Source organism: Hypanus sabinus, chromosome 12 (genome assembly GCF_030144855.1).
Source record: "Hypanus sabinus isolate sHypSab1 chromosome 12, sHypSab1.hap1, whole genome shotgun sequence".
Taxonomy (NCBI): Eukaryota; Metazoa; Chordata; class Chondrichthyes; order Myliobatiformes; family Dasyatidae; genus Hypanus; species Hypanus sabinus.
Genome location: NC_082717.1, coordinates 2293138 through 2317604, shown reverse-complemented (window position 1 = coordinate 2317604; position 24467 = coordinate 2293138). Strand labels below are relative to the sequence as shown.

The window sequence follows — 24467 nt, the reverse complement described above, 5'->3', positions numbered from 1 at the left end:
ATCGTGCCTGTTGGAATTCTTTGAGGAAATTATAAGTAGGATTGATAAAGGGGATGTAGTGGGTGTTGTGTATTTGGAATTTCAGAAGGCCTTTGCCCCACAAGAGGCTGCTTACCGAGTTAGAACCCATGGTAGGACAGGAAAGTTACTGGCATGGTTAGAGCTTTGGCTGAACGGTGGGAGGCAGCAAGTGGGAATAAAAGGATCCTTTTCTGGTCGGCTGCCAGTGACTAGTGGTGTTCCGCAGGGGTCGGTGTTGGGACCACTTCTTTTTATGCTGTGTGTCTATGATTTAGATGATGGTATAGATGGTGTTGTTACCAAGTTTTCAGATGATATGAAGATTGGTGGAGGGGCAGGTAGTGTTGAGGAAACCGGCAGGATGCAGAAGGACTTAGACAGATTAGGAGAATGGTCAAGAGAGTGGCAAATGAAATACAATGTTGGAAAATGCATGGTCAGGCACTTTGGTAGTAGAAATAAATGTGCGGACTATTTTATAAATGGGGAGAAAATCCAAAAATCTGAGATGCAGATAGACTTGGAAGTCCTTGTGCAGAACACTCTAAAGGCTAACTTGCAGGTTGAGTCAGTGGTGATGAAGGCAAATGCTATGTTAGCGTTCATTTCAAGAGGTCTAGAGTACAGAGCAGGGATGTGATGCTGAGGCTTTATAAGGCACTGGTGAGGCCTCACCTTGAGTATTGTGAACAGTTTTGGGCCCCTCATCTTAGAAAAGATGTGCTGGCATTGGAGAGGGTTCAGAGGAGGCTCACAAGGGTGATTCCAGGAATGAAAGGGTTATCATATGAGGAACGTCTAATAGCTCTGGGTCTGTGCTTGCTGGAATTTAGGAGGGTGGGGGGGGGGGGTCTCATTGAAACCTTTCAAATGTTGAAAGGCCGAGACTGAGTAGATGTGGAAAGTATGTTTCCCATGGTGAGGGAGTCTAGGACAAGAGGGCACAGCCTTGGGATAGGGGGACGTCCATTTAAAACAAAGATGTGGAAGAAGTTCTTCAGCCAGAGGGTGGTGAATTTGTGGAATTTATTACTGCAGGCAGATGTGAAGTCCATGTTGTTGGGTGTATTTAAGGCAAAGGTTGGTAGGTTCTTGATTGGACAAGGCGTCAAAGTTTACAGGGAGAAGGCCAGGGAATGGGGTTGAGGAGGGGAGAAAAGGACCAGCATGATTGAATGGCAGAACAGATTCGATGGGCCAAATGGCCTAATTATGCCCTTATGCCTTATGGTCTACAAGACTACAGTCAATTCAGTCCTAACCCAGCACCCACGGATCGTAACCACCACCCGCAGACTACCCCAGCACCCACAGGTTCTACACCATGCCCAGAGCTAACACCCAGCACCTGCCGGCCCCACCCAGAATCACAGGACCCACAGACTCCACCCAGCTCCTACTGACTCCCACCATGTACCCTCCAAACCCATTTAGTACCCATAGACCTGCCACTGACCCCACCCAGCCCCTACAGACCCCACCCAGAATCACAGACCCCACCCAGAATCACAGGCCCCACCCCACCCCTACAGACCCCACCCAGCACCCAACACCAACAACATGGGGAGACTTGAAGGAATGATATTTTATTTGTAAGCTTGGTCACAGAGATGCAGGAGATTCAGAAATATGTGTGATCCAGGAGTTGAGATCTATTGGTCAGTTGAGTGTCATTATCCAAGGATGTGGGGCAGGGTTAGCATATGGTGGTTGGCATTGGGAGTTGGGTATTTGGCAGCTATCCTGCCCCTCAATGCTGCCCATCCCTGGGCTCCAGCATCCTGTGTACTGCCCTACCCCTGGGATCTCAGACCACCAGTCTCCTAAACCCTCATGTGCTACCCGTTCCAGGACCCTGTGAGCCAGGCCTGACCTGGGCCACGCTAAGGCGGGTTCACTTCAGGTATTCGTCACTGTCCTGTGATAGGTGCAGGTTCTTGAGCTGGGGCTGAAGGGCCTTCAGGTCTCCTGTCAGCCTCTGCAAGGAGGCCTGGGTGAAGGGGGGCTGGGGGGGCAGCATGAGGCTCTGCAGAATGGCCTCCTCGAGTGGGGGCAACAAAGGCCTCAGGCTGTAGAGGTTCTGGCACTGCAGGCTCAGTGTGCCTACCTTCCCCTGCAGACTACTCAGCTGGTGGAAGGAGGCACGCAGGCGGGCCTGGGCGTCAGACAGCTGCCCCCTCAGCTCCTTCAGTTCCCGCTCAGCCCCCCCAATCTCGCCGAGCTCTATCTCAAGCTGCTGGGCCTTGGCCTGCAGCTCAGGCAGCTCCCCGCCCAGCCGCTCGAGCAGCTGCTCATCCTTGGAGACGCTGTAGCGGAGCTGGGAGCGGTCATCCGACGCCAACTCCACCTCCGACTTGCTCAACTGACGCTCCTTCTCAAAGGCCACAGCCATCGGGATCCCTGTGGTGGGGAGGGTAGAGGGGAAAGTGAGGCAAGGATAGACCACCCGCTCCCAACCCCTCTCATCCCAAACCCACAGCCATCGGAATTGCAGTTGGAGGCAGGGAAAGCGAGACAGGGATGATAGCCTCCCACACCCTCATCCCCGCCATCCCACCCTCCACCTGGAACGGTGATCCCAACCCCTGCAGGCCACTGCTTACCACTGGTTTAACCATATTTCACTGGTCTCTCCACCCAAGCTCAAGTGTTGAAGACTATTGATTAGTGCTCTTCCCAGGTGACCAACGATGACTAGTGCTGACTATGGTTGACCACCCGTAACCAGTGATTCCCCCCACTGATAACCAGCATTGACTAGTGTCCACTCACTGTTGACCACTATTGGGCAGCACCCTCCCTGGAGACTCACCCACGCAGGGCAGCAGGAAGCTGAGCCCAATGCCGACGTCACGTCCGGTCTGCTTCTCTCCGGCCTTGGCGCGAGCAGAGCGCAGTGCGTCCTCGGCCTGGCGCAAAGAGGCAGTGGCAGCCTGCAGCCGGCTGGTAGCCAGCTCCTTCTCACTCTCCATCTGCCGCACCTTGGCCTGGAGCTCCTGCAGGGCCGCACCCTTCTCCCGGCGCTGGACGCTCAGCTGACCGTACTGCGCCGTTGCCTTCTCGCAAGCTATGTCCATCTTCTCAGACGCCTCCTGCGCCTGGTCGACTGCCAGCTTGGCCCCCTTGCTGGCCAACTCCACCTCCTGTTGAATCCTGTCCACATCCAGCTCCTGCCCGCCAGCTGGGCTGCTCAGTGCGGTCTGCACCACGTTCAGCAGCGCGCCCAGGCTCTGCAGCAGATGGGGCAGCGCACGCTCCTCAAACACCCGCTCCACATCCTCTTCCATGGTCACTGCAACCACAGGATTAATGGTTCCATGTACAATCTGAACTTCTGACATCCATGAATCCCCAAAGAATGAACGTCAGAAAATCTGGAGCCTTCCCTCCCATGTACCAGCAAAGCATCAAACCCCTTCACTCCCCCACAATCCTGAAGAAAGCATCAACCCCCTTTACTCCCCCACTTATTCCCGAAGAAAACATCAGCCCCCCTTCACTCCCCCACTTATTCCCGAAGAAAACATCAACCCCCCTTTACTCCCCCACTTATTCCCGAAGAAAACATCAGCCCCCCTTCACTCCCCCACATTCCTGAAGAAAACATTAACCCCTTTCACTCCCCCACTTATTCCTGAAGTAAACATCAACCCTCCTTCACTCCCCCACGTACTCCTGAAGAAAACATCAACCCCGCTTCACTCCCCAACATTCCTGAAGAAAACATCAACCCCCCTTCACTCCCCCACTTATTCCTGAAGAAAACATGAACCCCCTTCACTCCCCCACTTATTCCTGAAGAAATCATCAAACCCCTTCACTCCCCCACTTATTCCCAAAGAAAACATCAGCCCCCCTTCACTCCCCCACTTATTCCTGAAGAAAACATTAACCCCCCTTCACTCCCCCACTTATTCCTGAAGAAAACATCAACCCCCCTTCACTTCCCCACTTATTCCTGAAGAAAACATTAACCCCCCTTCACTCCCCCACTTATTGCTGAAGAAAACATCAACCCCCTTCACTCCCCCACTTATTCCTGAAGAAAACATTAACCCCCCTTCACTCCCCCACTTATTCCTGAAGAAAATATCAACCCCCCTTCACTCCCCCACTTATTCCTGAAGAAAACAATAACCCCCCTTCACTCCCCCACATTCCTGAAGAAAACATCAACCCCCCTTCACTCCCCCACATTCCTGAAGAAAACATTAACCCCCCTTCACTCCCCCACTTATTCCTGAAGAAAACATCAGCCCCCTTCACTCCCCCACATTACTGCAGAAAACATCAAACCCCTTCACTCCCCCACTTATTCCCGAAGAAAACATCAGCCCCCTTCACTCCCCCACTTATTCCCGAAGAAAACATCAACCCCCCTTCACTCCCCCACTTATTCCTGAAGAAAACATTAACCCCCCTTCACTCCCCCACTTATTCCCGAAGAAAACATCAGCCCCCCTTCACTCCCCCACTTATTCCTGATGAAAACATCAGCCCCCTTCACTCCCCCACATTCCTGAAGAAATCATCAGCCCCCCTTCACTCCCCCACATTCCTGAAGAAAACATTAACACCCCTTCACTCCCCCACTTATTCCTGAAGAAAACATTAGCCCCCCCCTTCACTCCCCCACTTATTCCCGAAGAAAACATCAGCCCCCTTCACTCCCCCACATTGCTGAAGAAATCATCAGCCCCCCTTCACTCCCCCGCTTATTCCTGAAGAAAACATCAGCCCCCTTCACTCCCCCACATTCCTGAAGAAAACATTTACCCCCTTCACTCCCCCACTTATTCCTGAAGAAAACATTAACCCCCCTTCACTCCCCCACTTATTCCTGAAGAAAACATCAGCCCCCTTCACTCCCCCACTTATTCCCGAAGAAAACATCCCCCCTTCACTCCCCCACTTATTCCCGAAGAAAACATCAGCCCCCTTCACTCCCCCACTTATTCCTGAAGAAAACATTAACCCCCCTTCACTCCCCCACTTATTCCCGAAGAAAACATCAGCCCCCCCTTCACTCCCCCACTTATTCCTGATGAAAACATCAGCCCCCTTCACTCCCCCACATTCCTGAAGAAATCATCAGCCCTCTTCACTCCCCCACATTCCTGAAGAAAACATTAACCCCACTTCACTCCCCCACATTCCTGAAGAAAACATTAACCCCCCCTTCACTGCCCCACTTATTCCCGAAGAAAACATCAGCCCCCTTCACTCCCCCACTTATTCCTGAAGAAAACATTAACCCCCCTTCACTGCCCCACTTATTCCTGAAGAAATCATCAGCCCCCCCTTCACTCCCCCACATTCCTGAAGAAAACATTAACCCCCCTTCACTCCCCCACATTCCTGAAGAAAACATTAACCCCCCCTTCACTCCCCCACTTATTCCTGAAGAAATCATCAGCCCCCCTTCACTCCCCCACATTCCTGAAGAAAACATTAACCCCCCTTCACTCCCCCACATTCCTGAAGAAAACATTAACCCCCCTTCACTCCCCCACTTATTCCTGAAGAAAACATCAGCCCCCTTCACTCCCCCACTTATTCCTGAAGAAAACATTAACCCCCCTTCACTCCCCCACATTCCTGAAGAAAACATTAACCCCACTTCACTCCCCCACTTATTCTTGATGAAAACATCAGCCCCCTTCACTCCCCCACATTCCTGAAGAAATCATCAGCCCCCCTTCACTCCCCCACATTCCTGAAGAAAACATTAACCCCCCTTCACTCCCCCACATTCCTGAAGAAAACATTAACCCCCCCTTCACTGCCCCACTTATTCCCGAAGAAAACATCAGCCCCTTCACTCCCCCACATTTCTGCAGAAAACATCAAACCCCTTCACTCCCCCACATTCCTGAAGAAAACATTTACCCCCCTTCACTCCCCCACTTATTCCTGAAGAAAACATTAACCCCCCTTCACTCCCCCACTTATTCCTGAAGAAAACATTAACCCCCCTTCACTCACCCACTTATTCCTGAAGAAAACATCAACCCCCCTTCACTCCCCCACATTCCTGAAGAAAACATTAACCCCCCTTCACTCCCCCACTTATTTCTGAAGAAAACATCAACCCCCTTCACTCCCCCACTTATTCCCGAAGAAAACATTAACCCCCTTCACTCCCCCACTTATTCCTGAAGAAAACATCAACCCCCCCTTCACTCCCCCACTTATTCCTGAAGAAAACATCCCCCCTTCACTCCCCCACTTATTTCTGAAGAAAACATCAACCCCCCTTCACTCCCCCACTTATTCCCGAAGAAAACATCAGCCCCCCTTCACTCCCCCACATTCCCGAAGAAAACATCACCCCCCTTCACTCCCCCACATTCCCGAAGAAATCATCAGCCCCCCTTCACTCCCCCACATTCCCGAAGAAAACATCAGCCCCCTTCACTCCCCCACTTATTCCTGAAGAAAGCATCAGCCCCCTTCACTCCCCCACTTATTCCTGAAGAAAGCATCAGCCCCCTTCACTCCCCCACTTATTCCTGAAGAAAACATTAACCCCCCCTTCACTCCCCCACTTATTCCCGAAGAAAACATCAGCCCCCTTCACTCCCCCACTTATTCCTGAAGAAAACATCACCCCCCTTCACTCCCCCCCTTATTCCCGAAGAAAACATCAGCCCCCTTTACTCCCCCACTTATTCCCGAAGAAAACATCACCCCCCTTCACTCCCCCACTTATTCCCGAAGAAAACATCAGCCCCCTTCACTCCCCCACGTATTCCTGAAGAAAACATCACCCCCCTTCACTCCCCCACTTATTCCTGAAAACATCACCCCCCTTCACTCCCCCACTTATTCCCGAAGAAAACATCAGCCCCCTTTACTCCCCCACTTATTCCCGAAGAAAACATCACCCCCCTTCACTCCCCCACTTATTCCCGAAGAAAACATCAGCCCCCTTCACTCCCCCACTTATTCCTGAAGAAAACATCACCCCCTTCACTCCCCCACTTATTCCTGAAGAAAACATCAGCCCCCTTTACTCCCCCACTTATTCCCGAAGAAAACATCACCCCCCTTCACTCCCCCACTTATTCCCGAAGAAAACATCAGCCCCCTTCACTCCCCCACTTATTCCTGAAGAAAATATCACCCCCCTTCACTCCCCCACTTATTCCTGAAGAAAACATCACCCCCCTTCACTCCCCCACTTATTCCCGAAGAAAACATCAGCCCCCTTTACTCCCCCACTTATTCCCGAAGAAAACATCACCCCCCTTCACTCCCCCACTTATTCCCGAAGAAAACATCAGCCCCCTTCACTCCCCCACTTATTCCTGAAGAAAACATCAGCCCCCTTCACTCCCCCACTTATTCCCGAAGAAAACATCACCCCCCTTCACTCCCCCACTTATTCCCGAAGAAAACATCAGCCCCCTTCACTCCCCCACTTATTCCTGAAGAAAACATCACCCCCCTTCACTCCCCCACTTATTCCCGAAGAAAACATCACCCCCCTTCACTCCCCCACTTATTCCCGAAGAAAACATCAGCCCCCTTTACTCTCCCACTTATTCCCGAAGAAAACATCACCCCCCTTCACTCCCCCACTTATTCCCGAAGAAAACATCAGCCCCCTTCACTCCCCCACTTATTCCTGAAGAAAACATCACCCCCCTTCATTCCCCCACTTATTCCCGAAGAAAACATCAGCCCCCTTCACTCCCCCACTTATTCCTGAAGAAAACATCACCCCCCTTCATTCCCCCACTTATTCCTGAAGAAAACATCAGCCCCCCCCCCCCCAACAGCACCATGAAAACAACAGGTCAGCCCCCAGAGGGACCAGATCTGGAGTCCATGAAAGGCCATTGCTCATGGCGACAATTTGACTGTCTCTCGGACAGTCAGTACATTGGCAGAGGGGTGCCAAGAAGCAGAGTCCCCAAGTACATTGCCTAAAATCACAGTCCCAAATTAAACATTGCAGTGAACACAATCCTGAAATACACTGTCTGGAAACACAGTCCGGAAATGTGCTCTATGAAACACAACCCCGAAATGCGCTGCCAAAAACATTGTCCTGAAATGCCTGTAAACACAGACCTAAAATGCACTGTCAAAAACACAGTCCCGCAATATATTGGCTAAAGCCACATTCCCAACGTACACTGCCCAGAATCGTAGTCCCAAAATACACTGTTACAAATATAGTCTCAAAATTTGCTGCCCAGAAACACAGACCCGAAATATGCAGCCTGGAAACACGATCCAACATGAAACATAGTCCCAAAATACACTGTCCAAAACGCAGTCCCAAAATGCCTGCCTGAAAACAGCCCACTCCAAAACATAGTACACGACTCCAAAAACACAGCCCACCCTGAAACACCCAGCATCACCCACTCCAAACACAGCACCCACACACCTTCACACCCTCTCAACCTGTAACACCACTCGTACGTGTTCCCTAGGGTTGACGACACCCCCCAGGGACCTGCCGCTCTATGTGTACATCCTGTTCTGGAAATTCCCAGAATGGATCGCCATACACCGGGAGAATTCCAACGGACACCTTGGCCGTCGTTCTAGATCCCACTGTACCCTCCCTCCCTCTCCAGCACGCCACCAGCCGCGGAGTGTCGCACAGACATACTAACCACCCCACCTACAATCTCAGACCCTGTACGGATGACAAACAGCAGTGGACCACTTTCACCGGCTTCCTGTCTGAAAGACCCCTGCCTCATCTCACCTTCAGCTCTCCCTCCACCCAGTTGACGAGCGCGCCTTCCAACTCCGCCAACCTCCGGCACGGAGAGCGAGCCAGCAAGGAGGAATGGTGAGGAGGAGAATTGGGAGAGGGACAGAGAGGGGAGGGAGGGAAAATGGTAGAGGAAGAGCGGGGAGAGAGAAGGGGATGGAGGAAGTTTCGGAGCAGAGGAGAATAGAGGAGAGAGAGATTCGGAGGAAGGGGAGAGAGGGGAAGGGAGAGCGATCCAAAGGAGGGGGAGGTGGAGGGAAATTCGGAGCAGAGGAGAGATCGTGCACAGAGGGAGAGGAGACCTTGTGAAAGAGAGGTGGTGTGGGCGAATGAGAGGGCAGGGGAAAGGAACAAAATGGCTGAAGAGAGAATGGATAGATGGATAGTGAAAACTGTGTTGGAGAGAAAGGGGATGGAGGGAGAGGGAGTGGGGGCGACGAGGAGGACAGTGAGACTCGGAATGTGGAGAGAGAAGAGAAAATGGAGACAATGGTGGGTGGGGGATGTGTCGCACCGAGACTGCGGAAGGGTATCTATGAGTCTCTGGGGGTGAACTAGGTGGTGGGGGTGGGGGTGGGGATCTGGACGCCACGGCGCCCCGTCCGACGAAGCGTTAAGGCAGAAGGAGAAAGGTCCGAGAAATTCTATCACGCAGCCTCCCTCCCCTCCCTCCCCTCTCACCCCCAGCCTCTCCTCCCTCCGTCCATCCACCCACTAACCCCACTACCCCACCCCTCCGCCCTCATTACCTTCCCCAGAGGCAGGCACCTGTCCGACGCCGAGCGAAGCTCAGCCGCGAGTCCCGCAGGTGACAGACGCAACTACGTGCGGGAAGGAGGGAGCGGGGGAGGAGGGAAGGAGGGAAGGGAGGGAGCACCGAGGAGGAAGGAGAGCGGACCGGGGGAAAGGAGGGGAGCGCGAAGGAGGGCGAGGTAAGTGTAGATGGGGAGTTGCGACTGATGCGGACAGCGACCCACTGATGCTAAAGTCCCGGTATGGAGCAGGTTGATTTGGAAATTCCAGATGTCCGGGACATCTGGACCAGCCGCCAGCTGGGTGAAGGCAGAACAGTCCCGACAGGTCGAATGGACAACTCCGGCTCTCCTCCTTCCGTAGATCCAGATCAGCAGTCTGCCCCCCCCCCCCCACCCCCGACAAGACTGACTGACCCGTCCGTCACAGACAGTTTAATCACTCAGGTCTGGTACAGTGACTTACTCCATCCCAGACAACCTGACCCTTCCTGTTCCAGACAAACCACCTCCTACCTCAGACAGACCCAGAAGATATAGAGGCAGAATTGGGGCATTTGGCCCATCGAGTCTGCTCCGCCATTTCATCATGGCTGATTCCATTTTCCTCTCAGCCCCCATCTCCTGCCTTCTCCCCGTATGCCTTCGTGTCCCGACCAGCCAATCCATCCACCTCTGCCCTAAATAAATGTAAAGACTTGGCCTCCACAGCTGCATCTGGCAACTAATTTCACAGATTCAGCCTTCCCATACCAGACAGACAGACCCATGCAGTCGACTGTCTGACCCCTCCTATCCCGGATTGACTGCCTCCTCCTGACCCAGGCAGCCTGTCTCCTCCCTCGTCCCAGACAGACTGACTCCTGCCGACTCAGTCAGACACACCCCTGCGATGTCCGACAGACTGATACCTCCTGTCCCAGAAAGAATGACCCCTCCTGCTCCAACCAGACTGACCGCTTGCCTTCCCCAGACTGACCGCTTGCCTTTCCCAGACACTCTGACAACTCTACCGTCCTTGACAAGCTGACTCCTGTTTTAGGCAGTCTGCCCATCCTGCCACAGACAGAATAACCTCTGCAGTCCCAAGCTGACCGCTCCTGTCCCAGACAGATAACCTCCACCTGTCCAACCATCTGACCACCCCTCTAACAGACAGACTGGTGCCTCCGTTCGTCGATCGTCCGCCACCTTCCTGTCCCAGACAGGCTGAGCCACATGTCACAGACAGAGTAACAGGCTGACTTGTTCAGTCCTATAGAGTCTGACCAACTGTCCTTTCTCAGACAGACTGACCCACTCCCCTGTCCCAAATAGTCTGACCCTCCTGACCAAGAGAGAGTGGCCCACCAGTCACACACAGTCCAACCGTTCTGTCACACACAGTCCGACCATCCCATCACAGTCCGACCGTCCTGTCACAGACAGTCCAACCGTCCAGTCACAGACAGTCCGACCGTCCTGTCACACACAGTCCGACTGTCCTGTCACACACAGCCTGACCATCCCATCACAGACTGACCGTCCTGTCACACACAGTCCAACCGTCCTGTCACACACAGCCTGACCATCCCATCACAGCCCGATCATCCCGTCACAGACTGACCGACCCTCCCGTCACGGACAGACTGACCGTCCCGTCACAGACTGACCGACCCTCACGTCACAGACAGACGACCATCCTCTGCCAGTCAGTCTGCACCCCCCACCACCCCGTGCAGACCGACTGGCTTCCTCTGTCGCGTCAGATTAACCCCTCCTGTCACAGCAGTCTACCCAGACATGCTGACACCCTCTCACCCAATCAGCCTGATGGCTCCTCTCCCAGAAAACTGAGTCCTCACAGACAAGATGAATGACCGTTCTGGCTGCAGACTGGCTGACCAATCTCCTGTCCCTGCCATTGTCTGACTTTCTCTGTCTATGACAATCTGTCCCACTCCGTCCCAGGCAGTCGTCTGACCCACTCGCCAACCCAGACAGACCGACTCCTCCCTTCACAGATTGGCAGAACCCTCCCTCTGACTGCTCCTCATCCAATGGCCAGACACCACTTTCATCCTGGGCCTCCCCCCCCACTGTGCTGGGTAGAGAGGCCATTCAGCCCGTGAACCTAACCCTCAGCACCCTTCTCTACCCCCTCCCATCTTACTCCTTGATAGCCTCTGCCAGCAGGTAGTTATGAAACTGACACTTGGGAGATTACAGAGGAGGAGGAGGACAGGGAATGGGGAGATCATCGGCAACATCAGTGACGGGAGGTGGCATTTCAGCTGAGTAGGGCGGGATTTGGAGGCTGTTGATCATAGATGATGTAGCAGGGGCTGGTAGACATTGAGTGAGGGAGCAGTGATCTGTGAATTCCACTACCTCCCAGCACTAACCTCCAGCCCCTAATCTCACTTCCCTACCCACATTGCAGACCAGTATTGCCACCAACTCCCACCGTCAACAGCAACCTTGCACTTCAACAGCTGTGTGTGTACACGTGTATCTGTGTGTGAATTTGCTTCTCTGTCTTTGTCTTTGTGTTTGTGTCAGTGTGTGTATGTGAGTGTCTATCTCTGTGTCAGTGTGTGTAGTGTGTGTATCTCTGTGTTTGAATCAGTGTGTAGTGTGTGTATCTCTGTGTCAGTGTGTGTAGTGTGTGTATCTCTGTGTCAGTGTGTGTAGTGTGTGTATCTCTGTGTTTGAATCAGTGTGTAGTGTGTGTATCTCTGTGTTTGAATCAGTGTGTAGTGTGTGTATCTCTGTGTTTGAATCAGTGTGTAGTGTGTGTATCTCTGTGTTTGAATCAGTGTGTAGTGTGTGTATCTCTGTGTCAGTGTGTGTAGTGTGTGTATCTCTGTCAGTGTGTGTAGTGTGTGTATCTCTGTGTCAGTGTGTGTAGTGTGTGTATCTCTATGTTTGAATCAGTGTGTAGTGTGTGTATCTCTGTGTCAGTGTGTGTAGTGTGTGTATCTCTGTGTCAGTGTGTGTAGTGTGTGTATCTCTGTGTTTGAATCAGTGTGTAGTGTGTGTATCTCTGTGTCAGTGTGTGTAGTGTGTGTATCTCTGTGTTTGAATCAGTGTGTAGTGTGTCTATCTCTGTGTCAGTGTGTGTAGTGTGTGTATCTCTGTCAGTGTGTGTAGTGTGTGTATCTCTGTGTCAGTGTGTGTAGTGTGTGTATCTCTGTGTTTGAATCAGTGTGTAGTGTGTGTATCTCTGTGTCAGTGTGTGTAGTGTGTGTATCTCTGTGTTTGAATCAGTGTGTAGTGTGTGTATCTCTGTGTCAGTGTGTGTAGTGTGTGTATCTCTGTGTCAGTGTGTGTAGTGTGTGTATCTCTGTGTTTGAATCAGTGTGTAGTGTGTGTATCTCTGTGTCAGTGTGTGTAGTGTGTGTATCTCTGTGTTTGAATCAGTGTGTAGTGTGTGTATCTCTGTGTCAGTGTGTGTAGTGTGTGTATCTCTGTGTCAGTGTGTGTCGGTGTCTCCCTCCTGCTCTCTCAGTAATCTGTGGGCTCTCTGTGTGGGGGTAGTGGTTTGGGACGATGTGGACTGTGACGGTGGATCTCTCTGGGAGAACAAACAGTCGCTGGAGAGTGAGGCAATGGAATTAGTGAGTGTGCCCAGGGGTGAAGAGGACATCCCCAGCCACTGCCTCCTGTTTACCTTCTTGATCCTGTCATTTCCATCCTGGGGAAATGTTTCGTTCTTTCCAGCGACGGGCAGCAGAACCCAGGGGAATTCACCAAAAACACAGAGGCTTTCCCCATCCATCAAAAACAACCGAAGACAACAGCCACGGTTGGCCAAACAGACAGCAGCTTGAAGGGAATGGACACTTCATCTGGCAAGGTGGTCACGGCCATCCACCCCTCCCCCACAGAGACTGCCCGACATACTGACCACTCCGACCATCCTCCCAGCCACACCCACCCATTAGAACATAGAGTAGTACAGCACATTACAGGCCCTTCGGCCCACAATGTTGTGCTGACCCTCAAACCCTGCCTCCCATATAACCCCCCCACCTTAAATTCCTCCATATACCTGTCTAGTAGTCTCTTAAACTTCACTAGTGTATCTGCCTCCACCACTGACTCAGGCAGTGCATTCCACGCACCAACCACTCTCTGAGTGAAAAACCTTCCTCTAATATCCCCCTTGAACTTCTCTCCCCTTACCTTAAAGCCATGTCCTCTTGTGCTGAGCAGAGGTGCCCTGGGGAAGAGGCGCTGGCTGTCCATTCTGTCTTTTCCTCTTAATATCTTGTATACCTCTATCATGTCTCCTCTCATCCTCCTTCTCTCCAAACTGTAAAGCCCTAGGTCCCTTAATCTCTGATCATAATCCATACTCTCTAAACCAGGCAGCATCCTGGTAAATCTCCCCTGTACCCTTTCCAATGCTTCAACATCCTTTCTATATTGAGGCAACCAGAACTGGACACAGTACTCCAAGTGTAGCCTAACTAGAGTTTTATAGAGCTGCATCATTACATCACGACTCTTAAACTCTATCCCTCGACTTATGAAAGCTAACACCCCATAAGCTTTCTTAACTACCCTATCTACCTGTGAGGCAACTTTCAGGGATCTGTGGACATGTACCCACAGATCTCTCTGCTCCTCCACACTACCAAGTATCCTGCCATTTACTTTGTACTCTGTCTTGGATTTTGCCCTTCTAAAGTGTACCACCTCACACTTCTCTGGGTTGAACTCCATCTGCCACTTCTCAGCCCACTTCTGCATCCTATCAATGTCTCTCTGCAATCTTCGACCATCCTCTACTCTATCTACAACACCACCAACCTTTGTATCGTCTGCAAACTTGCCAACCCACCCTTCTACCCCCACATCCAAGTCATTAATAAAAATCACAAAAAGTAGAGGTCCCAGAACAGATCCTTGTGGGACACCACTAGTCACAACCCTCCAATCTGAATGTACTCCCTCCACCACAACTCTCTGCCTTCTGCAGGCAAGCCAATTCTGAATCCACCTGGCCAAACTTCCCTGGATCCCATGCCTTCTGACTTTCTGAATAAGCCTACCGTGTGGAACCTTGTCAAATGCCTTACTAAAATCCATGTAGATCACATCCACTGCACTACCCTCATCTATATATCTGATCACCTCCTCAATCAACTCTATCCGGCTTGTTAGGCACAATCTGCCCTTCACAAAGCCATGCTGACTGTCCCTGATCAGACCATGATTCTCTAAATGCCCACAGATCCTATCTCTAAGAATCTTTTCCAACAGCTTTCCCACCACAGACGTAAGGCTCACTGGTCTATAATTACCTGGACTATCCCTACTACCTTTTTTGAACAAGGGGACAATGTTCGCTTCCCTCCAATCCACCGGTACCGTTCCTGTGGACAACGAGGACATAAAGATCCTAGCCAGAGGCTCAGTAATCAATCTCTTCCCTCGCCTCGTGGAGCAGCCTGGGGAATATTCCATCAGGCCCCGGGGACTTAACCATCCTAATGTATTTTAACAACTCCAACACCTCCTCTCCCTTAATATCAACATGCTCCAGAACATCAACCTCACTCATATTGTCCTCACCGTCATCAAGTTCCCTCTCAGTGGTGAATACCGAAGAGAAGTATTCATTGAGGACCTCGCTCACTTCCACAGCCTCCAGGCACATCTTCCCCTTTTTATCTCTAATTGGTCTTATCTTCACTCCTGTCATCCTTTTGTTCTTCACATAATTGAAGAATGCCTTGGGGTTTTCCTTTACCCTACTCACCAAGGCCTTCTCATGCCCCCTTCTTGCTCTTCTCAGCCCCTTCTTAAGCTCCTTTCTTGTTACCCTATATTCCTCAATAGACCCATCTGATCCTTGCTTCCTAAACCTCATGTATGCTGCCTTCTTCCACCTGACTAGATTCTCCACCTCACTTGTCACCCATGGTTCCTTCATCCTACCATTCCTTATCTTCCTCACCGGGACAAATTTATCCCTAACATCCTGCAAAAGATCCTTAAACATCGACCACATGTCCATAGTACATTTCCCTGCAAAAACATCATCCCAGTTCACACCCGCAAGTTCTAGCCTTATAGCCTCATAATTTGCCCTTCCCCAATTAAAAATTTTCCTGTCTTCTCTGATTCTATCCTTTTCCATGACAATGATGAATGTCAGGGAGCGGTGATCACTGTCCCCCAGATGCTCACCCACTGACAGATCTGCCATCTGACCCGGTTTGTTACCTAATACTAGATCTAGTATGGCATTCCCCCTAGTCGGCCTGTCAACGTACTGTGACAGGAATCCATCCTGGACACACTTAACAAACTGCCCCATCTAAACCCTTGGAACTAATCAAGTGCCAATCAGTATTAGGGAAGTTAAAGTCACACATGATAACAACCCTGCTATTTTTGCACCTTTCCAAAATCTGCCTCCCAATCTGCTCCTCAGTATCTCTGCTGCTACCAGGGGGCCTATAGAATACCCCCAGTAAAGTAACTGCTCCCTTCCTGTTCTTGGCTTCCACCCATACTGACTCAAAAGAGGATCCTGCTACATTACCCACCCTTTCTGCAGCTGTAACAGTATCCCTGACCAGTAATGCCACCCCTCCACCCCTTTCCCCCTCCTCTATCCCTTTTAAAGCACTGAAATCCAGGAATATTGGGAATCCATTCCTGCCCTGGTGCCAGCCAAGTCTCTGTAATGGCCACTACATCATAATTCCATGTATGTATCCAAGCTCTCAGTTCATCACCTTTGTTCCTGATGCTTCTTGCATTGAAGTACACGCACTTTAGCCCTTCTACCTTACTACCTTTACACCCTTTATTCTGCTCCTCTTTCCTCAAAGCCTCTCTATATGTTAGATCTGGCTTTACTCCATGAACTTCTTTCACTGCTCTATCGCTCCGGGTCCCATCCCCCTTGCAAATTAGTTTAAACCCTCCCGAACCATGCTAGCAAACCTACCAGCAAGGATATTGCTCCCCCTCAAGTTCAGGTGCAACCCATCCAATCTGTACAGGTCCCACCTTCCCCAGAAGAGATCCCAATGGTCCAAAAATCTAAAACCCTGCCCCCTGCACCAACTCCTCAGCCACACATTCAACTGCCATCTCCTCCAATTCTTACCATCACTATCACATAGCACTGGCAGCAATCCTGAGAACGCCACCCTTGAGGTCCTGTTCTCCAGCCTTCTGCCCAGTTCCCGAAACTCACACTTCAGGACCTCATCCCTCTTCCTGCCTATGTCGTTGGTCCCAACATGTATCACGACTTCTGGTTGCTTTCCCTCTCGTACCAGGATGTCATGCACCCAGTCAGAGACATCCCGGACCCTGGCACCCGGGAGGCAACTAACCATGCGTGTGTCCTTCTCATTTCCACAAAATCTCCTGTCTGCACCCCTGACTCTAGAGTCTCCAATGACGACAGCTTTCCTCTTCTCCGTCCCATCCATCTGCACCACAGGGTCAGACTCAGTGCCAGAGGCCCTGCCACCGTGGCTCACACCTGGTCGCTCGTCCTCACCAACAGTATCCAGGACGGTAAACTTATTATTCAGGGGAATGGCTACAGGGGTGCTCTGTACTACCTGTCTACTCTCCTTCGCTTTCCCCCCTCAGGCTGTCACCCAACAACCTCTTCCCACAGCCTAGGTGTGACCAACAACTCATCCATTACCCCACACCCTACCCATTACCCCGAACCCACCTATTACCCCACATCCCACCCATTACCCCACATCCCACCCATTACCCCCAACCCACCCATTACCCCACAACTCACCCATTACCCCCAACCCACCCATTACCCCACAACTCACCCATTACCCCACAACTCACCCATTACCCCCAACCCACCCATTATCCCACATCCCACCCATTACCCCACATCCCACCCATTACCCCACACCCCACCCATTACATTCAGGGGTGAGAGAGACAATCATGTGGGCTGGGGAAAGAGGAATGTCTGGGGTGAGAGGGATATGCATCTTGGAGTGTGAGAGAGGAACATCTGGGGTGAGAGAAACATCTGGGGCTGAGGGAAAGAAACAGCTGGGATTGGAGAGAGGAACATCTAGCTTAGTGAGAGACAGGTACAGCTGGGTGTGAGTGAGGGACATCTGGGAGTGAGAGAGAGGAACATCTGGAGTTGTGAGAGGGAGGCTGGGTGTGAGTGAGAGGAACATCTGGATGTGAGAGGAACATCTGCGGGTGAAACAGAGGACCCGTTTGGCAGTGAGTGAGAGGAACATCTGGGTGTGAGTGAGAGGAACATCTGGAGTTGTGAGAGGGAGGAAGAGCTGGGTGTGAGTGAGAGGAACATCTGGATGTGAGAGGAACATCTGCGGGTGAAACAGAGGACCTGTTTGGCAGTGAGTGAGAGGAACATCTGGGTGTGAGTGAGATGAACATCTGGGAGTGAAACAGAGGACCCATTTGGGAGTGAGAGGGGGGCACCCTGGGAAGAGAGAGAACGTCTAGGGGTGAGAGAGAGAGAGGGTTTGAGGGAGAGGAACATCTGGGGATGAAGAAGAGGAACATCCTTTGGTAAGAGAGGAACATCTAGCTGTTAAAAGGCTGTATAGATGGGGTCAGAGAGAGGGAAACAGCTGGATATTGTGTCCTGGGTTCAGTGCTTGCTCTGCTGTAAGAATTGTGCCGATAAGGTGGAAAGAATTCAGAGGAGATTTATGATGCCGGTGCCAGGGATTTGGAGACTGAGTCCTGGAGAGAGGTTCTTTTTTCATTGGAGTGATTTACAGAAGTGTTTAAAATCGAGAGGACCGGAGGTAGTGTGAATGTGTACAGTCATTTCCCCAGGGTTGGCAAATCAAGAAGCTGAGGGCACAGGTTTATGGTGAGGGGAGAGATTTAATAGGAACCTGAGAGGGAACTTTTCACCAGAGGGTGGTCAGTGTATGGAATGAGCTCCACACGAAATGGTTGAGGCAGGTTGGCTAACAATATTTAAAAGACAGATGGACAGGCTCGTGGCTAGGAAAGGTTTGGAAGGTTATAGACAAAATGCTGGCAAGTGGGACTGGCTTGGAGGGGCTACACTGGTCAGCAGAGAGCAGATAGGCTGAGGGGTCTGTTTCTGTGCTGGGTGGCTCTGTGACTAGTGTCGGAGTTTGCCTGCAGCTGTAGAACTGAGTGTGTGCATGTGTATGTCTGTCCGTGTGTGTGTGGGTGTGCCTGTGTGTAGTTGTACGTACTGTGTGAGGTATTATAATCTGTGAGTGAGGTATTGTGTAGTGTGTTGTTTAGCCTGGATTACAACGTACCCCTCTGTGAGACACTACTGGACACCAGCAAGCGACTGCAGGAACAAGATCATTCCCATGATGCACATTCGGAGATCAATCCCAATCAATTGCTGTTGGGAGACACCCAGTGACGTGTTGTCTCGGGTTACCTCTCCACTCCCGAGTGTATCCCCGTGGTGCTGCCCTTTAGGGGTAGAGCAGAGACCGGGGTTAGGCAGGTCCCAGGACCCCATCGCGTTGGAGGCACAGCCTGCAGGAGACTCTGGTGGCCTGGCAGCTGCTGACCATTCAGGCTGAACAGTGTCCAGGCCGGCTGCCTATTTTGTTAGTGTTAAAGAGCAGAGAGGCCCTTCCAACCCTTCAAGCTGTGCTGCCCAGCAGCCCACTGATTTAACCCTAGCTCAACCCAGGACAATTCACCTACTAACCGGTACGTGATTGGACTGTGGGAGGAAACTGGAACGCCAGGGAAAACCCATGCACTCCATGGGGATGATGTACAAACTCCTTACCAACAGTGCTGGGATTGGACTCCAGTCTCCGACGTGATGGCTGAAAGTTTGATTGGAACGCTTCAGCGAGGTTTGGATAAGTACATGGACTGGAAGGGTATGTTCCGGCTCTGGGTCAATAGGATGAGGTAGAATAGGCACAGAGTACCGGTATGTTTCTAATATTGAGGCTTTATAAGGCCTTGATCAGACTGCACGAAGTATTGTGGGTATATTTTAGCCACTTATCTAAGAAGAGATGTGCTGGCATTGGAGAGGATCCAGAAGAGGGTAATGAAAATGATTCTACAAATGAAAGGGTTAATGTGAGAAGGCTTTGGGCTTGTACTCAAAGGACAGCTCCGGTCACTGGCACTGTAAACTGATGCCTTATACCATAATGCTATGGTGCACCCATAATGATAGGAGACCGAGGGTGATGAGGAGGATGGTTTATGAGACCAGATATCTCGATGATAGGAGACTGAGGGTGATGAGGAGGATGGTTTATGAGACCAGATATCTCGATGATAGGAGACTGAGGGTGATGAAGAGGATGGTTTATGAGACCAGATATCTCGATGATAGGAGACCGAGGGTGATGGGAGGATGGTTTGTGAGACCAGATATCTCGATGATAGGAGACCGAGGGTGATGAGAAGGATGGTTTATGAGACCAGATATCTCGATGATAGGAGACTGGGTGATGAGGAGGATGGTTTATGAGACCAGATATCTCGATGATAGGAGACTGAGAGGGATGGGAGGATGGTTTATGAGACCAGATATCTCGATGATAGGAGACTGAGGGTGATGAGGAGGATGGTTTATGAGACCAGATATCTCGATGATAGGAGACTGAGGGTGATGAAGAGGATGGTTTATGAGACCAGATATCTCAATGATAGGAGACTGAGAGGGATGGGAGGATGGTTTATGAGACCAGATATCTCGATGATAGGAGAGGGATGGGAGGATGGTTTATGAGATCAGATATCTCGATGATAGGAGACTGAGAGGGATGGGAGGATGGTTTATGAGACCAGATATCTCGATGATAGGAGACTGAGAGGAATGGGAGGATGGTTTATGAGACCAGATATCTCGATGATAGGAGACTGAGAGGGATGGGAGGATGGTTTATGAGTCCAGATATCTCGATGATAGGAGACTGAGGGTGATGAAGAGGATGGTTTATGAGACCAGATATCTCGATGATAGGAGACTGAGAGGAATGGGAGGATGGTTTATGAGACCAGATATCTCGATGATAGGAGACTGAGAGGGATGGGAGGATGGTTTATGAGACCAGATATCTCGATGATAGGAAACTGAGGGTGATGAGGAGGATGGTTTATGAGACCAGATATCTCGATGATAGGAGAGGGATGGGAGGATGGTTTATGAGACCAGATATCTCGATGATAGGAGACTGAGGGTGATGAAGAGGATGGTTTATGAGACCAGATATCTCAATGATAGGAGACTGAGAGGGATGGGAGGATGGTTTATGAGACCAGATATCTCGATGATAGGAGAGGGATGGGAGGATGGTTTATGAGATCAGATATCTCGATGATAGGAGACTGAGAGGGATGGGAGGATGGTTTATGAGACCAGATATCTCGATGATAGGAGACTGAGAGGAATGGGAGGATGGTTTATGAGACCAGATATCTCGATGATAGGAGACTGAGAGGGATGGGAGGATGGTTTATGAGTCCAGATATCTCGATGATAGGAAACTGAGGGTGATGAGGAGGATGGTTTATGAGACCAGATATCTCGATGATAGGAGACTGAGAGGAATGGGAGGATGGTTTATGAGACCAGATATCTCGATGATAGGAGACTGAGAGGGATGGGAGGATGGTTTATGAGACCAGATATCTCGATGATAGGAAACTGAGGGTGATGAGGAGGATGGTTTATGAGACCAGATATCTCGATGATAGGAGAGGGATGGGAGGATGGTTTATGAGACCAGATATCTCGATGATAGGAGACTGAGAGGGATGGGAGGATGGTTTGTGAGACCAGATATCTCGATGATAGGATACCGAGGGTGATGAGGAGGATGGTTTATGAGACCAGATATCTCGATGATAGGAGACCGAGGGTGATGAGGAGGATGGTTTATGAGACCAGATATCTCGATGATAGGAGACTGAGAGGGATGGGAGGATGGTTTATGAGACCAGATATCTCGATGATAGGAGACCGAGGGTGATGAGGAGGATGGTTTATGAGACCAGATATCTCGATGATAGGAGACTGAGGGTGATGAGGAGGATTGTTTATGAGACCAGATATCTCGATGATAGGAGACTGAGAGGGATGGGAGGATGGTTTATGAGACCAGATATCTCGATGATAGGAGACCGAGGGTGATGGGAGGATGGTTTATGAGACCAGATATCTCGATGATAGGAGACTGAGAGGGATGGAAGGATGGTTTATGAGACCAGATATCTCGATGATAGGAGACTGAGAGGGATGGGAGGATGGTTTGTGAGACCAGATATCTCGATGATAGGAGACCGAGGGTGATGAGGAGGATGGTTTATGAGACCAGATATCTCGATGATAGGAGACTGAGGGTGATGAAGAGGATGGTTTATGAGACCAGATATCTCGATGATAGGAGACTGAGAGGGATGGGAGGATGGTTTATGAGACCAGATATCTCGATGATAGGAGACTGAGGGGGATGGGAGGATGGTTTATGAGACCAGATATCTCGATGATAGGAGACTGAGGGGGATGGGAGGATGGTTTATGAGACCAGATATCCTGATGATAGGAGACTGAGAGTGATGGGAGGATGGTTTATGAGACCAGATATCCTGATGATAGGAGACTGAGAGTGATGGGAGGATGGTTTATGAGACCAGATATCTTGATGATAGGAGACTGAGAGGGATGGGAGGATGGTTTATGAGACCAGATATCTCGATGATAGGAGACCGAGGGTGATGGGAGGATGGTTTGTGAGACCAGATATCTTGATGATAGGAGACTGAGAGGGATGGGAGGATGGTTTGTGAGACCAGATATCTTGATGATAGGAGACTGAGAGGGATGGGAGGATGGTTTGTGAGACCAGATATCTCGATGATAGGAGACCGAGGGTGATGAGGAGGATGGTTTATGAGACCAGATATCTCGATGATAGGAGACTGAGAGGGTTGGAAGGATGGTTTATGAGATCAGATATCTCGATGATAGGAGACTGAGGGTGATGAGGAGGATTGTTTATGAGACCAGATATCTCGATGATAGGAGACTGAGAGGGATGGGAGGATGGTTTATGAGACCAGATATCTCGATGATAGGAGACCGAGGGTGATGGGAGGATGGTTTATGAGACCAGATATCTCGATGATAGGAGACTGAGAGGGATGGAAGGATGGTTTGTTTATGAGACCAGATATCTCGATGATAGGAGACTGAGAGGGATGGGAGGATGGTTTATGAGACCAGATATCTCGATGATAGGAGACCGAGGGTGATGGGAGGATGGTTTATGAGACCAGATATCTCGATGATAGGAGACTGAGAGGGATGGGAGGATGGTTTATGAGACCAGATATCTCGATGATAGGAGACTGAGAGGGATGGGAGGATGGTTTGTGAGACCAGATATCTCGATGATAGGAGACTGAGAGGGATGGGAGGATGGTTTATGAGACCAGATATCTCGATGATAGGAGACTGAGGGTGATGAAGAGGATGGTTTATGAGACCAGATATCTCGATGATAGGAGACTGAGGGTGATGAAGAGGATGGTTTATGAGACCAGATATCTCAATGATAGGAGACTGAGAGGAATGGGAGGATGGTTTATGAGACCAGATATCTCGATGATAGGAGACTGAGAGTGATGGGAGGATGGTTTATGAGATCAGATATCTCGATGATAGGAGACTGAGGGTGATGAGGAGGATGGTTTATGAGACCAGATATCTCGATGATAGGAGACTGAGAGGGATGGGAGGATGGTTTATGAGACCAGATATCCCGATGATAGGAGACTGAGAGGGATGGGAGGATGGTTTATGAGACCAGATATCTCGATGACTGGAGACTGAGGGTGATGAGGAGGATGGTTTATGAGACCAGATATCTCGATGATAGGAAACTGAGGGTGATGAGAGGTTGTTTTTAAAACATGGTTTCCTTTAGGAAAAATCTTGCCTGACGAACCTGTTGGAATTCTTTCAGGAGATTACAAGTCGGATAGATAAAAGGAATAGAGTGGATGTTGTGAATTTGGATTTTCAGAAGGCCTTTGACAAGGTGCCACACATGAGGCTGCTTATCAAGTTAAGAGTCCATGGTATTACAGGAAAATTACTAAGATAGTTAGGGCATTGGAAGCAGAGTTCTCATTTGTCTGTCTGGCTAGATCTGTACGTACTGTGTATTGTCTAGATTAATACTCAATGACCATTCTCAGTTTGCAGTCGGGGAGTGGGGGGGGATGAGAGTGAGAGCATTAGTGAATTGGCTAAGGAATGATTGGTGAGGAAAAGTGATGACAGTTTAGGCACTTTTGTGATGGGTCCATGTTCGGTTCTGTATGAAGTTCTAGCTTTGAACTTACTTGTAGACTAACACCCTGAGTTTTGGTAATTAGGATGACTGACACTGGAGAATTGTAGTGCTTGTCTGAGGTGGATAATCCACTCTGTGCTATGTTGTTAGTTGAGGGGTAACATCCAGTTCTATTATTGTAGTCGTGGTCTTAATGGCGAATTTGTAGAGAGTGCAAAATTGGCTTCAACTACATTCAGTGCATAGGTAGCTGTGTGCTGTACTGGGCCCTCTAGGTTAGTGTTGCTTTTTATTAAACACCCTACTCGTATGTTGGTGCTGACCTGTCCGTACTTTAGGAAAGCTTTTTAAATATGGCACCTCATTAAAGAACCTTCTGTGGAGCTTCTTGAGCTGCCTACAAAAGATCAACTTTTGCAACGGCCTTCTCGTTACAAAATTGAGCTTACCAGCATTGAAAAACAGTTAAAAGGGAGCATAAGAATGGTCATCGGGGACATGTTGATAGACACCGGGTTCTTGAGGTTATTTAGCTCCCCCTCCCCCCACCCCTGGTGCCCAAACCTATTTCTTTGTCCGAGGCTGCCATTGAGTTGAGACTGAAGGAGATGGCGCTGCAGGAGAGGCAGTTAGAGGACAGGGACAAGGAGT

At 50.3% G+C, this 24467-nt stretch overlaps 1 protein-coding gene across 4 annotated transcripts in view; it reads right to left on the bottom strand.

Annotated features, from left to right (window-relative positions):
* Positions 1-1588: 1588 nt before the first annotated feature.
* LOC132402556 (uncharacterized) overlaps positions 1589-24467 on the bottom strand; it is a 35718-nt gene continuing 12839 nt past the window's right edge. Inside the window, exons 1-3 of one of the 4 annotated variants that reach the window (XM_059985428.1) lie at positions 13163-13296; positions 2834-3313; positions 1589-2421 (exon numbers count right to left, since the gene is read on the bottom strand). In XM_059985428.1, coding sequence (XP_059841411.1) covers positions 1916-2421; positions 2834-3308 — 981 coding nt within the window. In that variant the 5' untranslated portion in view covers positions 3309-3313; positions 13163-13296 and the 3' untranslated portion in view covers positions 1589-1915. Of the gene's footprint in view, positions 2422-2833; positions 3314-8749; positions 9254-9507; positions 9862-13162; positions 13297-24467 lie in introns of those variants that run through there. The other 3 variants (XM_059985426.1, XM_059985427.1, XM_059985425.1) reach the window with 3 other exon arrangements.